The 24,130-nt window shown below is 44.1% G+C and overlaps 1 protein-coding gene across 1 annotated transcript in view; it reads right to left on the bottom strand.

The window, feature by feature from the left end:
• SLCO3A1 (solute carrier organic anion transporter family member 3A1) overlaps positions 1 to 24,130 on the bottom strand; it is a 136,799-nt gene that overhangs the window by 101,233 nt on the left and 11,436 nt on the right. Inside the window, exon 2 of the mRNA XM_032700352.1 lies at positions 12,131 to 12,596. Within this exon, the coding sequence (XP_032556243.1) occupies positions 12,131 to 12,596 (466 nt within the window). The remainder of the gene's footprint in view (positions 1 to 12,130; positions 12,597 to 24,130) is intronic.

The raw sequence follows: 24,130 nt of genomic DNA on the forward strand, positions 1-24,130 counted from the left end.
TGAATTTTAATAAAAATATAGTCTTTTGATGTGAGGATTCAGGCTTCTGTAGACTTAATGGAGATGGCCCATACCATGTTTCTCCTCTATCGGCTGAGCTCTTCTCTTAACTCTGGTTTCTTCAATATCTGCCCACCCAGCCTTAATATGCTGCTGCTCACGTCTACGCTCCACCTCCCTTTCACCAACATCCTTATTCTTGCCTCTGCTGAATGCAGCCTTCACTAAAGCAGATTTCCCAAATCCTTACCCCATCCTAAGCCACCTCCAACAGCTCCCTGGTGCACTGTAGATTCAATTTCAAATTGCCTTCCTGGGCTGCAGTAAGCAGCAAGGACTTGCTCGAGCATATCTTTGCCTAGTGCTACACCTCCTTACTCGCCTCCTTCCCCCTTCTGCTCCTCTGGCTCAGCTCTAGAATTTACTGCCCCTCCAGGGCTAATAAAACCCAAACTTGCTGATTTTAAGGCATAGAATAAGTCTCATCTGTTTACTTAGACTTGGAAAACCACAGGACAGCAAGACTAATGTATTCAGAAAGCTTCGCTCGAGCTGCTCTAGTCTCCACATTACCATGGTTTTGGGGAGTGCAGAATGTGAGATGAACTCAAGGAGCTACACATGGGAGCATTTTACACAGTAATGGTGGAGAGCAGCACAGTTGCATTTTCACTTCTCTTGTACATCTGAAATTTTCATTTCAACAGGTCCTTGACACACTGGCAAAACCCATTTGAGACTGTATTTTTCATCTAATGGGATGGCTTGTCCTAATTTTTGCCAGCTGTGCCAGCCTATGCTTTATCTATCCATCCCAGTACATTTTCTCAACAGTCCAAGGAATTCCCAGAGCACTCCTATCTGTGATGGAATAAGGCAAGGCCAGGGTGATGACATGACTGCCACCTCTGGCAGCAGCAAGATTTTTGACAGGCAGATTCCACTTCTAAGATATCTGCACTCCAGAAGTTTTGTGCCCACTTCACCACTTTCACAGCCTTAAAGACAGAATTCTAGACATCCAATCAATAAAGCAACAAACATGGGAAAAAACTACACAGCCTAACTAGGAGATGAGAAAAGCCATAGGGAACTGTGGAATTTGATCCTATTTCTATTGTGCAGGCCATAAGCATAAGAGAGCTTTCAAAAGAGACTGGACAAATCCAGGATGCACATCTCTGTGCTGGTGGCTCCTGAAAATGAGTTATAGAAGAGTGTAGAGTCTGTCCTCAAAATGCTTCTTGCATTTCACTGACCACTATCATAGCATGATTTGTGTTGGAAGGGACCCTAAAGATCATCTAGTTCCAAACTCTCCCCACCACATGGGTAGCGGGACATATTTCACCAGACCTAGTTGCTCAGAGCTCCATCCAACCTGGCCTTGAATACTTCCAGGCATGGGGCATCCACAGCTGCTCTGGGCAACCTGTTCCTGCACCTCACCACCCTCACTGTAAAGAATGTCATCCTAATATCTAATCTAAACTTACTCTCTCTTGGTTTGAAGACATTCCCCCTTGTCCTGTCACTACATGCCCTTGTAAATAGTCTCTCTCCACTGTGCAAAGACAGTTTTGGTCTCAGTTTAATCATCCAGCTCTTGGAGACAAATTAAACATAGTTTGCAGAGGTGGAGCAAGCTAATGGTAGCAGACAAAAAGCCAGAACCAGTAATCCCTCTGACACTGAAAAGGAAGGAATGTTTGCAGCCACTGAAGATACATTGCTTTGCAGGAATGCAGTGAAATGCTTTAGTTCTCAGACCAATTGCAGAGCACTAGTCAGAATTCCTGGGAACAATTTTCATCCTCCTGCCAACTTGTTTTATAACCCTGGAGTAGGAGTATTTGCTTAACCCATGCTTAACTTGAGTTATGCTACTACTTATAAATCAAGTACCTTCAGGACACTAAACTCCTGCAGAGGTGTGGTGTACAATTAGAGAAGAGACTGTTTCCTTTTGACACAGAATTCTCACCAACACAGGAAGCAAAGAAAGGTTTGGATGTACAAGAAGTATATTTTACCAGATCAGATGACAACTGGGAAACAAAATGTAAATATTCTTGAATATGAGCAGTCACACTGGTCAGAACAAGGTCCACCAAGCATGAACATGTTTGTTTTCTAGCTGCCTCAGCTGATCAAATAGGTGTTCTCTCTCCCTATGAACCTCTTACCCTCTGGCACCTAAGGGAAACTCTCCACAGTTTACACAGAACTACTGGAAATAATTTGGTTTCCTGCAATGCTGCTTCCTGCACAATCTACAACACAGCATGCTTGTCTCCCACCAGTACCAGAACAGCACATTTACAGAGGACATGCATGAAGATATGCAGTGAGACAAAACAGAAGTGCAGTAAAACATCTGTTCACTTGCATTGCAGGAATGTGAGTTTTTATGTAAAATGAGGAGGGGGAGTATTGAACACACATACACCCCCCTCTATACCACAAAACCAACAAATGCCCAAAATTAACAGAAAGCTAAGAGGGAACTGATTGCTGAGGCCAGTAAAGCATTAATCAGTCCTCAAGACACCTTGACAGCACAGTCTGGGGACTTTATAGTTCACTTCTTGTATGCCACCACCCCTTCAGTCTATAACCCCAGCACATAGTTTATAACTGTCTGCTGAGAAAAAGCTTTCTCTAACAAGTGTTATTCTTGTGATGATCCGTCTGATTGAATTAGGACATCCATATGTTGCAGCTGATGGCTAACAAGATACAGGTGGTCTTTCATCACACGGGTAATTGGTCTCTGCAGCAATGACTAATACAGCAAAGTTGTCCCAGTTGTCTTTTTTTACCCACTAATATTATTTCTTTCAAACTCTAATAAGCACTATCTCTATCTTGTACAAACAGCTACACTGAGAATGGTTTGTCTAAAAACGAAGACAGGAATGTACAGAAAACCGCAGGGAAACAGTGACGTAAGCAGAGAGACACAGAGAGGAAAGCACAGAGCATCTTGCTCTTCTACCTGTTTGAACTGAATTTAAGCTATTGCTTTGATCTGCTCCCTTTAGCCACATCCTGCACCTTGTCACAGTCTTGTCCTGGCTGCACTCAAGTGCTCTGAGGTATTAAGTCAAAGAGCAACGTGACGTTGTTAACTTCTATCCAAGAAACTATTTAAATCCTCACATTTTAATTGGTAAATAAAGGGCCAAATTTGGATAGTCTCCTTCAGACAAAATCCATATTACTGAAATCAAAAGGGGTTTAGTGAGAGCAGGTCTCCCTCTTAGGAAAAGCCAAATACCTCATTAGCAGCACAGTTAATGACCTGGCTGTACCTTGGCAAAAAGAAATCTGAAGGAAGACTGAGTCCTTCCAAAAGAGCAAAGTTCAAAGGAGCAATTTTGGGACCAGATACCAACTTTGAACCAAACAACCAAACTTTGAGAAAGCAAAGCCAGAAGCATTTGTCCAAAGCCAAAGTTCCTAGCTGAAATACCCTAGATTTATATATTTATGCAAATAAATTCATAAAATTTCAAAATTCACGACACCAGGGGAGGACTCCCAGTCCACTTGCTCTTCTCACAGCTTGTAAGGTGACCACAAAGCATGTCAAGGAATTTTATCTTTGTTTTACAAGGTACCCATTACTCATGGCCACACTTTTTCCTCCAGACTGGTCCATCAGATGTAATCAGATACTTGCAGTTAGTGAGACTGCATCAATGTCTCCCCCACAGCAGCTTTGCCCCAAGCCTCACACTGCAGGGCCATCTCACACCCTCGCAGGGCCTGTTGAGATAGGACAAGGGATAATGGTTTACAACTAACAGAGGGTTGATTCAGACTGGATATATGGAAGAAATGTTTTATGAAGAGGGTCATGAAACATTGGCACAGGTTGCCCAGACAGGTGGTAGCTGCCCCATCCCTGGAAATATTCAAGGCCAGGCTGGATAGGGCTCTCAGCAACCTGGTCTACTTGAAGATGTTCTTGCTTATGGCAGGGGGTTGGACTAGATGACCTCTAAAGGTCCCTTCCAACCCAAACTATTCCATGACTCTTTGACTTGCATCACAGCTGTTCCTCTGGTGTTAACACAGATAATTTTCAATTACTCAGGTTCATACAATGAGCTGGTCACACTGGCAGGCACCTGTTGGACACATCATGCCAGTTACACATGTAGCCTTGAGGAAGTCTCACCCAGAGCCTGATCTGCCACGTCCCTCGCAGCCTCTGGACAGAGCTCTCCCTGTGCTGTTCCCCACAATCCTAAGGGATGGATCTCTGCTCTTTGGCTGCCACACTGGGGAGTGACCTGCATGGAGTCACCAGTGCACAGCAAAGCAGGCAGGATAAAAACCCACATTGACAGCTTTGGCAGCTGAGCACTGCCAGGCCCTGTGTGTCAACAGACCCACACGTTTGTGCCGTGGCACTGCTTGGGACTTCACAAAAACAAACACTTTTAGGAGGTTACTCAAATAGCACTTATTTGTCACCCACAGGGTGTAAGTGTCAGCTTGCCCAGCACCAGCTCAGACCTGCAGTGATGTCTCCAAAGGGCAAAAAAACTTGATCAAGCGCCTCACCCTGCAAGAGGAGAGGCAGTTTTGAAAGAGGGAAAGCAGGAGCTTGTGTGACAGAGTTTTTGCGTTCTCCTGTATGCTCATACAAGCACCTTGTCCTGCAGATAACCAAGTAACACCTGGCCAGTGCCCTGAATCCTGCTGGCAAGGTACAGGTCCTGTACCTTGTCTCAACGTGGGAAGGCACACTCTAAACACAGCCCCAAGTGTCCCCAGTGCCAGCCTGCAAACTGGGATCAAAATATCTAGAGGCTCCTTATCTGCAATGAGTTGAGGAGCCTCAGTCAAGTTCCCAGGAGAAGTGCCAAGACTGGCACACACCAGCTCTCTACTGCTTGTGCCATCAAGAAGGTACAATAGAGCCTTCAGCTCTTGACATAAGCAACTCAGCACCTTCCAATCTATTTAATTAATTTTATGAACCTTAGGACTGTCCTCTGCATATCTGCTATTTAAATGACAAGGGCACTGCACTAAAGAGGCTGCCCCAGGAATGATGGACCTCACTAGGCTCTCCCAGCTGATGGCTATTTTAAGTACCCTACAGAAAGAAACCAACATGCTCTGCAAATAGAGTGATTTTTACAGACATCAGAGTCAGCAAATCCCAATAAAGCCAAAAATCAGCTGCAGAGTACACAGAGAGCACAGAGTAACATGAAAATAGCTCCCACCTTCAGTATGGTTTCACACAAAGTCATTTGTGTTGGACCCAAGCTTTATTTACTCAGCTCATAACAAAAAAAAGCTATTAGCAGAAGGTTAAGATAACTGGAGCAATTGTTGTAAAATAATGGAGCCCACAGCAGTTATGACTTTGTGCATATATCTATTTAATTGAATAAATATATCCATTCAGCTACTGCCTTTCACAATAGCCTTCCTGCCTGCAGTGCGAAAGGTTATTCCCATTAATTGATTATTGCTACTGCTCTAAGACACCCTACACACTTGTTTGTGTTTCCATTTAATTTTCCAGGATATTACCACTAGTGCTGTAAAAGGGGACATGTGTAACTGAGCCAGCCCTGCTGACACACAGCAAATGATCTCTTCTCAAAGGGGCATAATTATAAAAGGCTGCAGGTTATCAATGGATCAGTGGGTTAATACCAGTATATCCGCATGAAGCCATGTAATTTAATCTGATCGCAGTTAGTCCACGGGGAAGACAACCCAGTGAATCTGATGCAAAGACACCTTTCAGTAATGAACAGGCATCACAGCACTCACGCTGGCAGCAGCACTCCTTGGAGCTCAGCACTAATACCGTGTCTTTGTCAACCCCTGGGAGACTGTGACAGAAAGGAAAGGCTCTCCAAATCACCCGTAGGAGGATGCATTTACCGAACAAAACCATTACAGAATTCCGTCAAGTCTTCAGGCTAAAAATATTACATACCTATAAAACTGCCTATACCAGCAAGGAGAAAAGCAATTCCCTGGAAGGAGCACTCACCCCTCACAAGGGGTGTGCCACATGGGGGTGGGCAAGCTCACCAGGTAGCTTGTGGGTATTGAGTGGGCACACAGAGGAACTACAACAGACAGGAGTCACCTACGATCCACTACAAAAGACTTCGTAGCAGCAGGCTTTAAACAGAAAAGGGGTAAGGAATGCACAAGGCTGGCAGAGCCTTAAGTGGGTGAGCTCAGAGAAGCATGTTCCAGCAAGAAGGGCTAATGTGAATAAAGTACTCATGCTGTTTGCAGACCACAAATGAGCACACAGGGAAGGAGTACAGCCATGTGGGAAACACTGTGAGGGGGGAAAGGATAAGCAGCCAGGATGGGCAGAGCTGTACAGACCTCTCAAGCAGGTTCTAAAGACCTTCCAATCAATACATATCAAAGGAGGACCCCAAGAAGCTGGTGATATGACCTGTATGCTATAAACACACAATTATTCCACTTGCTAGGGTTTAGAAGTAGGTTCAAACATACATGTCAAGAAATTTGAGATATTTGGAAAGGGTAAGAGTGAGCAAAATACATCTGTCCTCTATGTAAGAGACTTTTCAGCAGTTAACAGACAAAACTGGCAACCCCTGAACACATTTTTGCTTATATTTATAAAATCAGAAATCCCATTTCCTTTTTGATTTTTTTTTTAGTATTCATTACATGTATTAGAGTGCATCAATATCAGATATATAGTAAATGAATGGTTTCAAAATTCACAGCAACTGCTTAGCTTACCAACATGAGCTTCCCCCTGAGAAATCCAAGCACTATTTCTCTGTGTTACCACATAAAAAACGTTGACTCAAACTCTGATGAATTCAGCATCTTATGCTGATAACTTGCTATTATCTCACCATCATAGATACTAACTCTCAGGTTTAATTTTTGTCAGTCAAGAAAATGTTTCTGCTTCTCCAAAACACAATGGCTGCTGTCATTTTGACTGACATAAGCTACCACAAGTGATTTTTCAAATGGACAAATTTATCCCTGGAGACAGCAAGATTCCAACTAGGGCATGTTTGTCTTTCTCTGCAGCAAATCTTGAGTTGGTGCTTAGAGCAAGCAAGAAAGCATCAGAAGTGAGAGTCTCTCTGTCATCACAAAACAAGAAGTGCTTCTACAGATTTGATGCCAAGTAACCCCAAGCTGCTACAAAGGTCAAAGCCAGTGGCTGCAATGCAGGGTCCTGTCCCCTTTTACAGAGTTAGTCCCATCTGGGCAGATGTGGAAAGGACACACCATCCTGTTGAGTTGCCCTCTTACACCAAGGGTAACAGCTGGAACAACCATTTGACAAACGAAAATACACAAGGAAAAGGCCAGACAGAAGCCCGGGAGATAATATAGAAGAAAGCAGCTAAACAGGCACATTCAGCAGAGCTGAGTTACCCATTTTTCCATTCCTCCGCCCTGCCATGAAACAGGCCAAGGACAGCTCTCTGCCCCTGAGCACACTGCACTCAGGCACACTCTTGCACAGCAATAACTAAGGAGCATTCATCACTCCTCATCACTTACTCCTTGACTCAAGACTTGCCCCTTCTGGGATTTCCTTTAAGTCATTCTTCACGTTACAGCAATTTCTGCAAGTCTGTGAGGAGTCCCAAGTGGTGGGTCCTTGTGAAGTATTTGTCCACAATGTTAACACTGAGACAGTTTCAACAAACTTTAAGAGAATCTCTGATGCATTAAAGATCAACACAGCATTCTGTTGAATGAGTCCCACAATCTGGCAGTGCTCCTTCCAACGCCAGTATCAATTTCCTCCATCAACAGGAGGCAGAATAATAGCAACTTCCTCTGTACAATACAGCCCTTAATTGTCCCAGATCAAACACTGGCTCCCAGAGGCTATTCATGCTGTTCTACAGGTAACTGTGTCCTAGACAAGATGCAACAACTTTTGTCAGCAAATGTTAAATGCAGCAGGAAGGCCAGAAGGCCTGTATCAGGACTGCTAATAACCTTATTAGCATCACTGCTCTGGCTCAAATGAAACACCCAAAGCACTGCCGAGAACAGCACAGGTACTCCAGTGACCAGAAAACATTTGCAAGGTCTTGCTCATCTGAGAGGCAGCAAATCCACAGAACCACTGTCAGATCAGGTTTTTTTCCCCTTTGTATCAGCTCCACTATGCCTCTGATTCCCCTCTTAATGACAAAGTCTTCACTGATTTCAGCAAAACTCAGCAAGACTGAGCAGAAAATGAACTAAAGAGGGAAATGTCAAGTGAGTCATTAGTGGGTAGAGAAAAGAAGGGTGTAGTAAGTAGTCTTCAACATACTTCTCCTCCTTTAAAATAAACAATGCCACAAATTTCGTTGACATTTGTGAAGATGGAGCAGTAACAATCCCTGCCCAGTCTGCAGGAGTGATGAATTCCTCCACTAAAAGGGGTTACTTATGCCAAATGCCAATAAACACACAGATAAAATTAATCTGCTTGTTTGGAAACCTCTAGATGGGAGTTCAGATCTTAAATGCAAAATCAGACTCGGAGAGACACAATCAAACCAGCACCAAACAAGAACATTTTTCCCAACTTCCAACAGCAACCTGGTCTAGTGAAAGGTGTCCCTACCAATGGCAGGGAGGGTTGGAGCTAGAGGATCTTTGAGGTCCCTTCCAACCCAAACTGTTCTATGATTCTATGATTAGCCAGAGCAAGCACAGTCCCACAATCGTTCTGTTACAGCACAAATGTGTTCTCTTTAGAACATCCTTTGGTGAGTATTTTCATGCACTCATCTCTGATTTGATTTGCCTGGGTTACCACCACGCAGTCCCTTTTCCTAGGTCTGGTTACTAGAGCAACAGATTATGTTTTGGATTTGGTAGCAACATATTGCAGGCACCAAAAAAAAATCTGCTATTAGCTCAAGAAACATGAAACTACAAGTCAGCAGCCCATGCCACAGAGGAATCCTCCTGTAATATCTCACTCATCTCTCTAATTATGAAACTTTATGAATCCCCACCTCCTTGGCAGAACACAAGTCTAAGCAACCTCTGCCTCAAAGGATGAACAAGAGAGGTGCACTGCCCACAACCTCCTGTGTGCTTGTCACTGCAGAGAAACCACATGACAGATTTAATGGACTTCATAGCCAGAAAAATACTATATTCCACAGATGCTACTACTTGCATTAACCATTAAAGTCAAAGCATAACTTTAAATTCCATATGGTGTCACATCTGCATTAGTCTGCACACACATTAATACAAAAAGAAGGTGGTTTTGGGGGCAGTGTTCTTGGGGTTTGGATTTTTTTTAAGAACCGGGAACCTTCCTGTATTGTCATTTCACTGCAAAGTGACTGTATTAGATATTGTTACTCCACTTAACTCTTGTACAAATCAGAAGGAGGAAAAAAAAGCCCTCTCATTGCACAGAGTTATTTCTAATCCACTGCCTTGGGACACAAGGGTTTTTGTTGTCGAGGTGAACAATGACAAGTCCTTAGCTGTCAGGTTTCTTCCTCCCAGCCACAATACAGCCCAGTGCAGCACGTACGTACTCGATATAGGCAATGAACTAAAGACAGCACGAACTGGTCAATCCGATCATTTCTCAGCCACAGCCAGCCATTACAGAAAGTTCAGTCAGACTGTTATCACTGCTATTAATAAGTTTTTATCCTGAGAGAGCAATCTATGCCAGATTTGCTCCTAATTTCAACTGCGGGAACTTACTCAAAAACATTTTATCTGGTCACACGCAGTGTAGCCCCCACTGAGTGGGTGTGCTATTATGAGAAAGCAAACTGATATAAATACAGCACAGTGACAGTATCCACTCTGCAGTTACTTCCTCTGCGAAACAGAGCAGAATGAAGTGGGTAAGATGCTCAGCCAGCTTTCTGCTAAGGCCACTGAAAACTGCATTGATGACACCAACAAAAATAATCAGTTAAAGACAAATCTGATCAAATAATTCTCAAACAACACTTAAACTGAGGAATTTGACCTCCTCTCAAGTATCCACAAACGTAAGATGACATTTCCATTACTTTCTTCTCCATTTATATTCATTTGTGGAATAGATTTTTTCCTGTTAGCTTTTATTTTCACTAGTCAAATTGACTGTAGGTTGATGTAAGAATTAATCATCCAATATCTGAAACTCTACTTGTGACAGATAGGTTAGGACAGGGCAGATATTAAACCTCATTGCTGGTTGAGTGTGCACACACATCCACTCTTATGCAATCCATAATTCATATGTAGAAATTCAGATTATGATTTTGATAGCTAAAGCCAGAAAGCAAACAACCCAAAAATGCTTGTTTTCTTTTTTTTTTTTTTTTAACTCTACCTGTAGAAAGGAACATGATCAGAAACATATCTCTGCAGGAAAAATAATAAAGCAGCATATAGTAAGCAGAAATCATTTTCTGGCAGTATTTTCCCAGCTACAGTTGAACTGCCAACTTTAAAGATGTTATTTTAGCATACAAGATGAATGTATCTCAGGAACAAAAAGAATCACTCTTCCTAATCCTCCCCCCATGCACCCTCCTGCAGCCTGTTCTCAGACATGAAGTATTGCTTAAAAATGCCCATGGAACAGACTGAAAGAAGTTGCTGCTTCTTTATATAGTTATTTATAATAGATAATCTTTAGATAGATAATCTTAGAACTCTTAATTCCACCTCATCATTTATGGTGTTGGCATAGTTGCTCCAGTGAATTTAGTCTCATTATTCACCTTTGGGTTCTTGTATTTTATATATCACCCTCTTTTATCCAGTGGATCCCTCACGAGCATTTACAGAACCAAGTGAAGGTGAATAACGATCCAAGGACAAGGCTCAATGATGAAATACTATGATTTTATGGCCAGTTACAGAAAAACATGGACACACTTTGAATAGGGAGATGAACCTCTTGAAGTGAAGTAGCAATACATCCAGGAATACCACAACAATAGGCTTTCCAATAGGCTTCTGCCCCATCCCAAGTCACTGAACTTCACCCAAAGTCAACAGGACTGTTCAGTTTTGCTGTCGATGGCCACTCCCAGCTGCATTCAGTTCGCTTGGGAACTTGCTACAAATGTCTTTGGAAAAAAACCCAAAGAGTAATGGGATCATCCATTAAGTCGAAAGTCACGTCAAGACAGTGATGATGGGACAAATGCACAGTTTTGGTTACTAGAAACTATGTTAACAAGTGCAGAAGGGTCTCATTAATGGCAGGACACACTTCACGGATTTGTTGCATTGGAGCAATTTATCTACTGACAAGTCCTTCAGAAAGAAGAATGAGCCATGCTGGCAGGTTTTTTTAAAGAACAGCTTCACCCACAGCATCCTCTTTAAACCTGCTGGGAGGGGGAACAACTGCTGAAACCCACAAGCACTTTACCCCAATAACAGAGATATTTCATTGGGTAACCAAAGCCAAATTTCATAGCTTAACCATCTGAAAGAATTTTGCAACGTGATCACCAGAAACTTGAGTTCTACTTCAGACTCATTGTATCTCAAAATAGACCTCACAAGCTTCTGCATCCCATTCCATTACAGGGATCACATTATCAAGGGTCCTGCCACAGCATCCTGGGTCACAGTACCTGATCCTTAACAGGCACTTCCTTGCTAAAATGTGACAGTGGGAGTGACAAGACATGCATGTTCTCTAAGTCTCCTTATATTGCAGTGACCACTCAGACACATGCTTTGAAACAGGAACAGAACCAGGGTGTCTTGGAGGGGGGGGAAAACCCACCTCAATCATCATCACACATACCACTTGAAAATTTTTCAGCCAAAATTCAACAGTTAAGTCACCAATATCTGAATTTAAAGCAATCCGGGCAATCACAACAGCAGGAGTAAGTATCTTCCTAACCATCCAGTAATAATCACCATGGCCATCAACCTTTACCATTTCTACAAAATGAGCAAACACCAGTATATTTCCCTGCTGCTTAATATAGGGCCCTAGGCCAAGTTGCCTTCACAAGCACAGCAGCACATGGAGAAGAGACCTTGAGTCATCCCTTCCACTGGCATCAAACAGCAAACAAGAGCAAGATGCCACTGCACAGGGAAAGTCTTCAGTGAGAAGCTTAGAGAGCCTTACCTATGTACAGGGAGGAATCTTTCCGCCTCACGTGGTCGTCGATGTAGGAAACTCCCAAGGGCTGGACAGGGGTAGCACCAATGCCCAGGAGGACCTGTGCTCCAATGAGCAGCAAGTACATCATGTTGGTAGCAGTTCTATTCCTGCAGATAAGGTCCGGGTCTGGTCCCTCATCGCTGGAGGACCCGTTGACAGCACACACATCCCTCCCTTCAGCCCCCCAGCGTATTTCTCCCGACTCATATTCGTACTGGTGGGTCAGAAATTCAGGCAACGCGGAAAGGAGGGCACCCAAGGCCATGACTATCCCTCCACATCCTATTAAGCGTGGCCGGTGTCCTCGGGCTCCGAAGTAGCTCACGAAGAGGATGAGGGCCAGGTTGCCAATCTCGAAGCTGCTGGCAATGACGCCCACGTCAGCACTCTGAAGGTTGAATCGCCGCTCCAAGGTGGTTAAAACACTCACCTACAACAGAGAAATCCAGAGAAAATTACTGAAAGGGAGTATGACCTGCCTTCTGCCCTCCCGATATGTACTGCTAAGTGTAAATTTCCTTGACTCTTCCTTGGAGCTGAAAACATACACATCAAGGGCATCCAAATCACAGTATAGTAGCTGACCTCCAAGCATGACCTGACTATTCAAATACAGACACATCAGAAGGTCCTAATACCAAGTGACATTTCCCAGCCTACCACCTGTCTGAGCACATGTCCATTTCCAAATTCCTGCATCCATCAATGTATATTTTGGATGCCTGCAGACACCCCCAACTCCATGATTGGTTAGTCTTTCTTTGGGCTCGCTTTCTATTTGAAGGCACAACCTTCACAGTGCACTGGCCCACAGAATCAAGGCACAAACCACACCATGCCTCACATCATGCCAGGCACTCAACCTTCCCTTTGGAAGGAACTGCAGTTAGGGAGCAACAGACAACCCTGTGGATACTCTGTTTGCACACCAGCACAAGTCAGCTGGAGATAGTGACGTACAAATAGGCAGTTCGGCTGGCACAGAAAGCTGCTACTAAAGTATATAAATAAAATGCTGATCAAAGGGTTTAAACTGTTTGTGGATTAGTTAATAACTGGAATCGTCACAGAGTATTTTTGAGAAGACAGGCCAATTAAGGTTTACATAGAAGATTTAAATCCACCATGAAGAAGAGATGATTTAACAAATACGGGTTATTTAACACTAAGAAGAGAGAAGCACATGAATAGTCTTCAAATATTTAACATTGCTGCAAAAAGGAATGACCTGTTCTTTGAATTCAAATGGACAGGACAAGAAGTGACAAGTTTAAACTGCAGTAGAGATGATTCCGGTTAAATACAAGGTGGGGAGACTTTTACTGGTAAAGATTCTGAGGCACTGAAACATGCTGCCTGGAGAAGCTGCAGAGGCCTTTAAAAGAACACAGACCAGCATCTGTCAGGAAAGACACAGGTATGACTGATCTTGCCATAGGGCAGGAAAATGAACTAGATCATCTCTTGAGAGCTCTTCCAATCTTGATTACATGGTGCAATGAAACACAATGTGGATTTTCTGCAACAGTCATAGCACTGATCAGAGCATGAAGGATGAACCATTAGGTACCTCACTTGCCATCAGGCCTGCTGAAGGGAAAACACAGGGCATTCTCATGTCTATGGCAGTGTGTGTGGTGTCCTCTTATACAGTAAAAAAAACCCAAAAGAAATCTTGAACATCACAGAAATGCCAAAAACTTTTACCTTGACTAAAAAACTATCTAGTTTTTCAGACTGGAAAAGATGAAGATATTTAAGGTTGTCCTAAAAGAGGCAGGTTTCTCTATTCCAAAAAAAATGTGAAAAAGACCTCAGAGCAGAAGGTAGCCCCTGGATAGAACAAAAATAGCCTCCCACTGGAGGCACTGAAAATCTTTGCTGATAAACCTCACGAAGCAGGAGCCAGTCTGACCGACTTTAAAGTATTCTGACAGCAGCTCTTCTCCGGGGGCAGTTAGCCTCTGCTAGGGTACACCAGGGCACAGTTGGACAAAGACAGTCCTGTTGGCAACAAAATGGGAAATGGAAACAACCCACTTCTGCTGCTTTGCATAAGAAAGAGCTCCCAAATCTGACCCTGGTAAGTGTCCAAGTCATATCTCCAAAACTGGACTGTTGTAATGTTTTCTGAAAATTCAGCCTTCTTCTCATACAGGCTGTTATTTTATACTACTACTGTAATCCTCCCCCACTGCAGAGCCAAGAACTAAGGAAGGAAAGGAGGAAAAACCTAAAAATTGAACCCTCTGACTGAAGGCAGAGCATGTGCGTGTCAAAGGCAGAAGGGATCACCACTTCACCTGCAACACCAGGTGCAGGTCCCTGTTGGGATGAAACAGCTCTGTGATTCATGGGGGGAAACAATGTTCTCTGCACGAGGGCACAGCACAGCCTGTCCCTGTTCCAGCCACCTCGGCTGTGCTCGAGCTCATACCTATAACAGGGACATTGCTGCTCTCATAACTCCATGGGAGCTGTGGCAGAGCAGAGCAGGTGGGGACGGACACTGCTAGAAAAAACTGTGTTGGTATTTTCAAAGCAAGGCACACCAAGGAGCAGGGATACAGACAACATCCCACTGCCTCAGGCAGTCCCACCAGGCCCACAGAATGATCTGGTTTGAAAGGGACCTTAAAGATCATCTAGTTCCAGACCCTTCGCTGTGGGTAAGGATTTATCACCCACAACACAGGACTGCTTTTACTGCAAGGTATGATCTAATGGTGGTGCAGTCAGACTGGTGGGACTTCTGCCTGAACATCACACAGCAAACACCAAACTTCAAGCAATGTAAAGCCCTGGCAAGAGGAACCCTCCTTTATGCTACCACCTCTAGCACATCCCTAGAGGAACTCAGCTATAGCTAGGCTCCCATGAACACCAATTTTGGCAGAATGGGGAATCTCTCCAAGATGAATATGTAACTCTGACCATGTAAAATCATGTCTGTGGTGATCATTTCTGAGCTGTACCTAGATAGGAAACTCATGATTACTCATTACAGCTGTGTAAACTGAGGTAGAGAGCCAACTATTAATGAGACAAGTACAGTAAACAAAATTAATTTCTGATGGAATAATTTAGGCTGGAAGACTGAAAGCCAACAGAAGTGATTTCCCAAGGCCAACTGGTATTAACTAGCTTTGGATGTCTCCCACATTTTGACCTGGCTACCAAATTTTAGGCTTTTACCATACATATATATATGTGGCTAGAAAGTGGGATAGTGTTTAGAAACACGTGGGTGCCAGGCCTCAGAAGGGTCAGATTCTGGACAGCTGGATTCCAGATAAAAATACTGCACCATTTTTAAGTGCAATTCACAGTGACAGAGACAGTAAATTGGTGACAAACCTGGGAACTAAAACCAGAGTCCCAATTCTCATTCCGCTGTTATTTCAGTGGGACTTCAGTAGTTCTTTTCCTTTTTACAAAACCTAAACCACTCAAACTAGGGAAAAAAAGTCTCACCACCCCCTAGCACTTTCTTGCTTTACTTTGGTGAAGAGCCTGAAATAAAAGGAGGAGGAGGAGGAGGAGGAGGAGGAGGATGACAACACAAAGCAAACTCCAACCCTCCTGATAAAAGCTGGGAGTTGTCCTTAATCTTTTGGCCAGACCACACTGCATTTCCCAGTTTGCTCCTTCTGACTGTAGCACTGCTACCCAGTGGTACCAGCTCTTTACTAAGTGGGTTATGAGGAGCAGGAGGGTATGGTGAAAGAACAAATCCATCATACCATCCTTGAGCATCCAGAGAGAAAGAGCATCTAAGTACAAAGTGCTGAGACCAGCATCAGGAGAGTAGCCTCAAAACACTGACAAGTCACAGCGAGGGGAAAAAAACCCCCCTAAATCCCAAAATAAAAATAGGGCTGGAAAATAAACTGTCAACATGCAGATTTTTAGCCGGAGAACAACAGGAACACAACTGCATTACATTCAGGGTGGCTGCAGCCCAGGGAGCACAGCCCAAATTTCTACTATGACATTGGCTCTGACCTTACAAAGACCAACTACAAAATCAGCATTAGCACAGCAGAGATGTAACCTGCATTTATTCAAAATAAGCACCTGCCCATGGCTAGCATCATTCTCTGACCCTCTATGCCCCATCCTGATAGGACTTCCTGCGTATGAGGTAGAACCTGACTAAATACCTTCAGTTTCCGTGTGGGATGCTCCTGGTGCCCTTGTAACTGTGAAATAAAAGAGCACTGTACTGCCCATATTTCCTTTCACGAGCCTGCTCCCCAGCAAATCAGCCATCACTGCTCCCAAACACCAACTCTGTTTATCGAGAGTTACATAAAATGCTGCAAAAGACACAGGTCCCTGTAACATACTGACGTCATGTGAAAAGCCCGTAAGGATTATAGAGAGTCCCTGGGTGCTGAGACCAGGTTGATCATTCAAGAGCACAGCCCTCGTGGATGCTGGTTTAATAGCAGGGATGCAGGGAATGGAGTGGTGCGGCAGCACAGCGGCTTCAGGTGGACAACCTCCTGCTGCAACACAGTGGGAAACACCGGGAGCACACGTTATTAGCTGTGAAGCTGCTGTTTCCCAGCTCCTGTCAACTTACGCAGCTGTTTTGCCACAGATGGAAATAACTGATTGAGAGGATATTTAGTTAAAAAAAAGCTTCTAACCTAAGATCAAAACGGTACCAGGAAGCCAGTACAACATCCAGCAGAACTCATGCAGACAAGATACAGCAGAGACATGTGGTCTGAGCTCAAGAAGTCAGTGGTGTGAAACCACCCACGGGACCAGACAAGTCCACAGCGGGCACAAGGACAGAGGCAGGGCCAGCTTTGGAATCATGGCAAATGCCAGAACCCACGATAATGGGGCCAGCACTGAAGCTACGGCTTCCTATGGGAATGTACCTGTGCTAAAGACAGCTGTACCCTGATACCTTTAGGTCCTTATGTCTGTCCTGCAGGTTTGTGGGGCTCTGACCAGCAAATACTTCACCTGCAGCACTGTACAAAGCCCTCAGTCCTGCCAGCCTTGCTGCCTTTTTCCATGATTCCCATTTCACCCACTCCAGACATCTCCCATCCAATTTTTAAGAGCAGCTCCACTAGATTTAGCTATGGCATCAGAGACATCAGCAGGACTGTGAAGCTGTTGTTACTGCATGAGTTCATGCTCCTCCCTCCAGGTTAGTTCTACACCAGAGCAGTCAACTGGACCACCACAAACTAACCCGGTTTGGGTACCTGCACACCTTTTTCATGCAGAAAGCAGGCTGGGGATCTAGAAAGATCATGTAAGTCAGCCTTCTGCCTTTATGTGAACACACTGTAACGTACAATAACAAGAAGTAATTAAAACTTATACCACTGTCTCCTCTTCTTACCAAGCCACAGCAGGCTGCACACATGCATTTGTATCAGATAACTTCAAAGACTAACTTCAAAAAGGCCTGGGCTAAAGGGGCCTCCTATCACCACCCTAAAACACTCTTCAGTGATTGAGAAAGGAAAATATCTCACATAACACACACAGTGATAAATGACCCACATCAAAATGGGAAAAAAAAAGAAATCAATCACCACCTTAAAATTTTCCAGCCAAAGCAACTTATATTGTACATCCTGTAACTAAATCCACAGAAGCTTATACCATGCCATTCTGGACTTATTTCAATAATACATGCTCACATTCATTATTCCTGTCTGTCCCAAATCTATAGATCTTGGCATTTCTGAACCAAGGTAAATTTGTTTTCTCTATAGGCTGTTTATTTTATATTAATGCTCAGCAAAAATACAATCCACAGACCTATTTCACACTATTGCTCCACTTTATCATGAAAAAAATGAACTGAAGGCTGGGAGCACCATTATGGAGACAGAGACACAGTGCATTGAAAATGAATATCATATTGTTCGTATCTCCAATGATCAGGTCATATTCACCCACAGAGTCTACAGATAAGTTCATTGTATTAATAATACGGGGTTATATATAGAAAACACATTGACTTTATGCCTGAAGGGCTATTTTAAAAGGCTTCTTTTTAATGTAAAATACATTTTCTCAGTTATGTGGTAATAGATTGGACTTGAAGAGACACGTCTGCACTGCTACAGGGTGTAAAATAATTGCCTGGCAACTATGTTCCCAAAGGAAAACAAACGCAAACCATCTCCCACTGCCTCCATTACGGAGCCAGGAAACACAAGATTCCTTGAAGAGCCAAAGTGACCATGCCAGAAACAACACCACTGCTTCCACACATCTCCACCCACTTCTTCAGATGTCACCTCCTCCTCTCTTCCAGCAGCCACGTGGGACAGAGCAAATGGCATCCTGTAGCTGGAGGCAAACTCTCGTCCCCATAGAGCTGGTACCCATGGGCTCAGTCCTCCTTCCCACCCACCCTCCCAGCTGACAGCACAGCCACCAGGCTCCGGTTTCAAGCCCAAGGGAACGATGCTGATCCTCTGCTCTGATGTTTTTCTGCTCCGCAATTCCAGCATTGAGATGATCACTTTTTTAAAATGCAGACAGTTTCCTTGGCATTTTGCCCACTTCTCCCCCTTCAGATGGTGGGGAGCAGGGAAATAAGCTTAATATCCTTTGCCCAGCCCCAGGGACCTCTTGTCTCAGGCTGCTGATTGTTTCTTTGAACAACATTCCTGGTCCAGTAAAGTCAGTGGAAACTTAAAATTTGCTCTCACCACAGGTGCCAACACCCGTGCTGGCTTTGGGGACACGAACATAAGGGAAAGCAAAAAGCAAAAAAAAGGGTGGTGATATGAACACACCCAAGCTGGCTCTGCTCAAGGCCTGGAAATCATCTCTGCATAGAAATTTGCATTCACATGACAGGGATAATAGATGCTGCAGCTGAACCACTGCTGAAAGTAGGGTGTTATTAGCTTGGCTGTTGCTGCATGTGCCTGTGCTGTTTCTAGGCCAGCACTCGAAAATCTGTAAGTTACTGTACTGCTGCCACGAGGAGTTTGCAGCTCGTATCTCTGCCTCACTGGTGTGAAAAATTAATTTTATATTCTAGTGACCAGCTCTGAGGTTACTGACACAGTCCAAATTAAGCACACATTCAAAGTTAGGATTTTCAGAGGCCTGAGAAGAAAGAGTTTTGCACCATGCAGCAAGAGAAACAGCACGTCACACTCCCAGCTGAGGCAAAACATATACTTCTGGCAACCCAAGAAAACTTTTCTGCCGCCTCTTGCAAACCACTGTGCACCTCCTCCCCACATTTTGGGAGCCACAGCATCCTGTGCCACTGGCCCTCAGCCAATGCAGGGCACAAATCAAGTGCACTTGGGCAACCCTTTGCAGGATTTCACAGCTATGCCACAAACACAGAAATGCCACATGCTGCTGCACGTTGCAAACAAAGCAAAGAGTACTCAACACCCATAGAAGATATCCTGTTCGGTCAGGAGCTGATACATCAATGCAAAGCCACAGTTTGCTTCAAAATAGCTTAAAACAGAAAAAATGTCACATGCCTCTGAAAGTTAAATGTGTATTTTCCACTACTCTAGTGAAACTGGGATCCATACTGACCAACTATGCTACATAAAAACCTAACCTCTCATCCAGGCACTCGTTGCAGCAAACAGCAGTGGGACTGTCAATACCTTCCTCATTTGCCTCCTAAGGATCATGCACGGGACACAGTGGACTGACCCCTTTTCCCAGCTGCCCTGAGGAAGAGAATGAGCACTGCCCCATTTAGAGGGGTGTGAACAAAAAGATCACTGGGGTGTCATTTGCAGCTACCCCCTCACATTCATCACAGAAAGTCAGCGTGAGTCACCAACAGCTCAAAGCAGATCCAAGTACAGAGCACCAGGCCACACTGAACTGCCTAGAACAACCTGAAAGGCTTTTTCTGTTGCTTTGAAAGATACACACCGTGGTCAAAATCTACATTTTTTTTAACCTTTTGAAGTCCCAACCTACAGCGATATAATCACATCTGCAGACTTGGTGTCCACGCAAGCTTTCTGCCTCCAAGTCTCCTGTTCAACATCTACCTCACTGTGTGAAGGCAGGTGACATTTCAGTCTCTGACAAGGTATCTACATAAAAACACCCAGTGCCAGAATCCATTTCTAGCCTACACTTTTCTTGAGCAGCACACAAACAATGAAGCCAGTGGATGTTTGAATCCTTACTTATTTTTAAATGTTATGTCATTTTCACTGGCAGCCAAGTAACGCATAAGCATGCAAAGAAGTACAACCCTCAACCCTGTTAGCTGAGTGTTTGTGTGCTTTGAAAACCATAGCACAGAACGGTGCTGCCGGCACATTTCAAACCTGGAGGATGAAGAATTCCATGTGGAATAAGTGCTCAGCAGCAGGGGTTGGTGAGCAGGGGCAGCCACTCAGCTCTGTCAAAGTAAACAGCCCAGGGAAAGCTGCTGGAGCATCGCTGACATGTTCAGAGATGGATCTCGTTTTTTTCCTGTGGCCAGCAAGTAGCTGTACAAAGCCAGATGAAGAGGAATTTAAACTGTGTGTAATTCAAACACAGGCTCCTGCAGCACTCTTGGCCATATACAGAACTGGCAGCAAAATTCACACATGGGTCCAGTACTCTGCAAACTGGGCACCATCACACTGGATTCCAGTGAAGCGGAGGAAATGAAACTCATGTCTCTGGAAGACACTTAACAGGAAAAATACTATCATATGGATATATATACTATCATATGGACTAAGTACTACCACTGGAGAGGCGGGATCCCAAGCTGTCACATTGCAACACCCTCACTTCTCCACCTCCACAACTGAATGCAAGTTTGCTTGTTTATCTAATAAAACACTTCCTAACTCAACACTTCCATGCCTGCAGAGAAGGCTTTCTACTATAAACAGAGTGACTTACCACAGAAGAAACCATAATACAAGCCTGATGAGAAACCATGAAGCCCTTTGCATGACAGGTTGTCTTAATTTACGATCGAGATCTGAACTCGGGGCTAAGGGTTGCATACAAATTATGCCAGAATGCAGATGAAGAAGCGAGGCCTGTGGAGCTGGTTGCAGAAGCATTCCCAGCTGCCAGGCATGAACCAGGGCAGAAGTGACACAGGCAGGACAGTCTGAGGCAGCATTAATAAATGCTTTGAAGGAAGCTGAATTCAGTTTTCATGGTTGGAGGACAACAGTGATTATATAAAGGCTATATACTGAGAGAGGAGGTTTTCTGACAAGTCCTACTACTTTTCTCTTCATCTGCTCTGGCTCTGCTGATATCTCTCTTGCTCCACTCCCTACTCAGCAGCAAGGATGCCTGGCTAAAGCAAATGGAAACTCGGCTTAGGGAAAAGTTTGAAGCTTTTTTCCTCAACTACTATATGAAATGCTTTAATTTAGTAAACCTTGGGAGGAAGGAAGCCATTTAAAAGGGAACCAACAAAATGGCCACACTGTACTGGCAGTCCACAGCACTTTGTAACAACTCATAAAAGAAATACCAAATTACTGTAAACCTCTGCAGGTGGAATTGGGGTCTCTAGCACCTAACTAGCAACACCCCAAGCCTATCCCAAAGCCACACGTGCTGCTTTGCTTAGTCCCACCTCACACTCTGCAGCCCACACAGGAGCTGTCCGTGTCATCCTGCTTATTTGCTAAGTAACACCCTCCTACAAAGCTGTTCACAAACAACTCATTTCTCCTTTCACATCATCTCTGTGCAAAGCCAAGGGTACGAACAGGAGCCGTGTGCTGGCTGCTGCCAAACATCCCACTAAGGAACGGGGCAGGCTGGGAGGTGAGCACGGGGCGGGGGGGGCATGGTGCAAACAAACAAGTCAGGGCTTGAAGGTGATCTTAAATCTATTCACTGCAGAATCACCAGACCCTGCAAAACTTCAATGAGCGCATGCAAGGAAAACAGAAGTCCCCACCTCTTCCACTTACCTACCAGAGTCTGACGTGAGCAAAAGCACAACAGGAGAGGGGTTCCCATAGGGGTTCCACTGCTCCTATGGCAGGGGCACATCAAATTCTGGGAGGAATCCAGCATTCAGGCACTGCAGAATGGGAATGGTTTTGCATTCAATGTTCAACACAAAGCCAGAGGCATTTGCCAACCAATGGTTACTGCAACCAACATGAGCACTCTCTCTTCTCTCCTTGTACTTTTCCCAATCTGGTTTCTCTCAACCTCCGCAGCCATTTCAAATTCCATTTTTTCATCTCCTTCCAGTTCTTCACTCATCCTTTGCAGACAGCTTCTACATGAAGTTAATTCTCTTTATACTTGGCTTTTCCCTAGTTCCTGCCTCCCCAAGGTACTAATTACAACACAGTTTATTAGCCAGACACACAACACTTAAGACTGATTTTGCCCTGCTTTAAAGGAAGCTAGACACCACTAAAGCAGTCCACTGCAGTCAGTAATAGGGAAGGAGATTTTTCAAAAGCACTTTAGTGGCTTTGGAACAAGACTGCCATTTACAAAGAGACACTTAGAGTAAGTCACTTCTGTCAATGAGAGTATTGCTCAGAAAGCATCTTTAAAAATAACACCCTTAGGCTCTTTTAAAATCCATCACTACCAAAGAGCAGGTGAAGCAATCCCAAGGAGTCTTTTCCAGTGAAGCCTCAAACAGCAAAGGGCTAAATTTTTCAACCCTGAGGTTTGAGGCAGATGCGAAGGAAGAAGGGATACTATTCAGCTGTCAATGAGGCTGCATCATAGGAAGCATAATCACAGTTAGGATAACACAAAATTACCATCCCATTAATTAATTTAGCTCAGCTTATTATGATAACTGATTGAGATCTGGTTCAGGGTCCAAGCCTAGGTATCTCTTTCATTCTAGTTACCATCACTGGAGCAGCTCAGTGCTCATAATCCTAGACCACAGGATGCCATGGAACCAGACAATACCACAGCTAGCACTTTGTTGATAGGGAGAAAAAGCCCAAAGAAGGCCTGGAGATGTCCACAACAAAGCCAGGAAATGAACCTGATCTGCATCTTCACCAGAAAATACAAATAGTAGTTGTTCCTCAGCCAGCAAGCATTACCCCATGGGCTAAGCCATCCTTTCCCAAGTCTGCCACTTGTCGCTGTGTCCAAATGCAAATAAAACTAGATTTCTCTGGGCACAAATATTAGTCTTGACTGATAAAGGGAGCCAGTTTGGACATGACAGGTCTGGACAGCCAGCTGCAAAGTAAGAGCTTGGCTTAGAAACATTACCCACATGTGGCAGGAAAGTTCCTCTGTTCCTGCCAAGATGCCACCATCAACAGAACCTGCCTCGTCAGTGTTGGCTCAGAGGAATCAAATTGCTCTTCCCCCAGCATTTCATCTCTCACTTGCTTGAGCAGCAGGGGCAAGGGAGAGGTCAGGGAAATACACAGTGACACAGACTCCTGGAAACACTCCATGAACCTAATATTTTGTGACGCTGTCTGGATACCAAGAGTTCTGAGCGCAATCAGGATGCTGAGAATCAAATTGGAAGTGTCTGAATCTATACACTGTGCACCATAGGGGGCAAATAAAGGAGAAAGCAAAGGTCATTTTAGCTTCAATTGCACTTCCAGTGTAGCAAATATCTGTGTATGTCTCAAGGATTCCATACCTTAAAGCCTCAGTGTGATGCCTAACACAAATCCATAAAGATTTGATCAAGTTCGACAGTAACATCAGTACTTAAGTACAAGTATTGGACTAACCAGACACACTCCATTCATGTCAAAAGGCCTGGTGAGCTAAACCAGAAGATCACACTTTGCCACAAGCCATTTGCAGAACGTTTTTGTTCATTTTGGCCAACCACTCCCCCAAAATGTAATGCCTTCTCAAAGCAAGTAATTTTGAAGATGGGGATACAGAAGTATTGAGCAGGAACATTACAGGAGAGTCTGGGAAGAATCTTCCAGACATGAGAACATACAACCTTACACCAAATCCCAGAGAGAACTTTGCATCCGGATTACC

The sequence above is a fragment of the Chiroxiphia lanceolata genome, chromosome 12 (assembly GCF_009829145.1).
Source record: "Chiroxiphia lanceolata isolate bChiLan1 chromosome 12, bChiLan1.pri, whole genome shotgun sequence".
In the NCBI taxonomy this organism is placed as follows: Eukaryota; Metazoa; Chordata; class Aves; order Passeriformes; family Pipridae; genus Chiroxiphia; species Chiroxiphia lanceolata.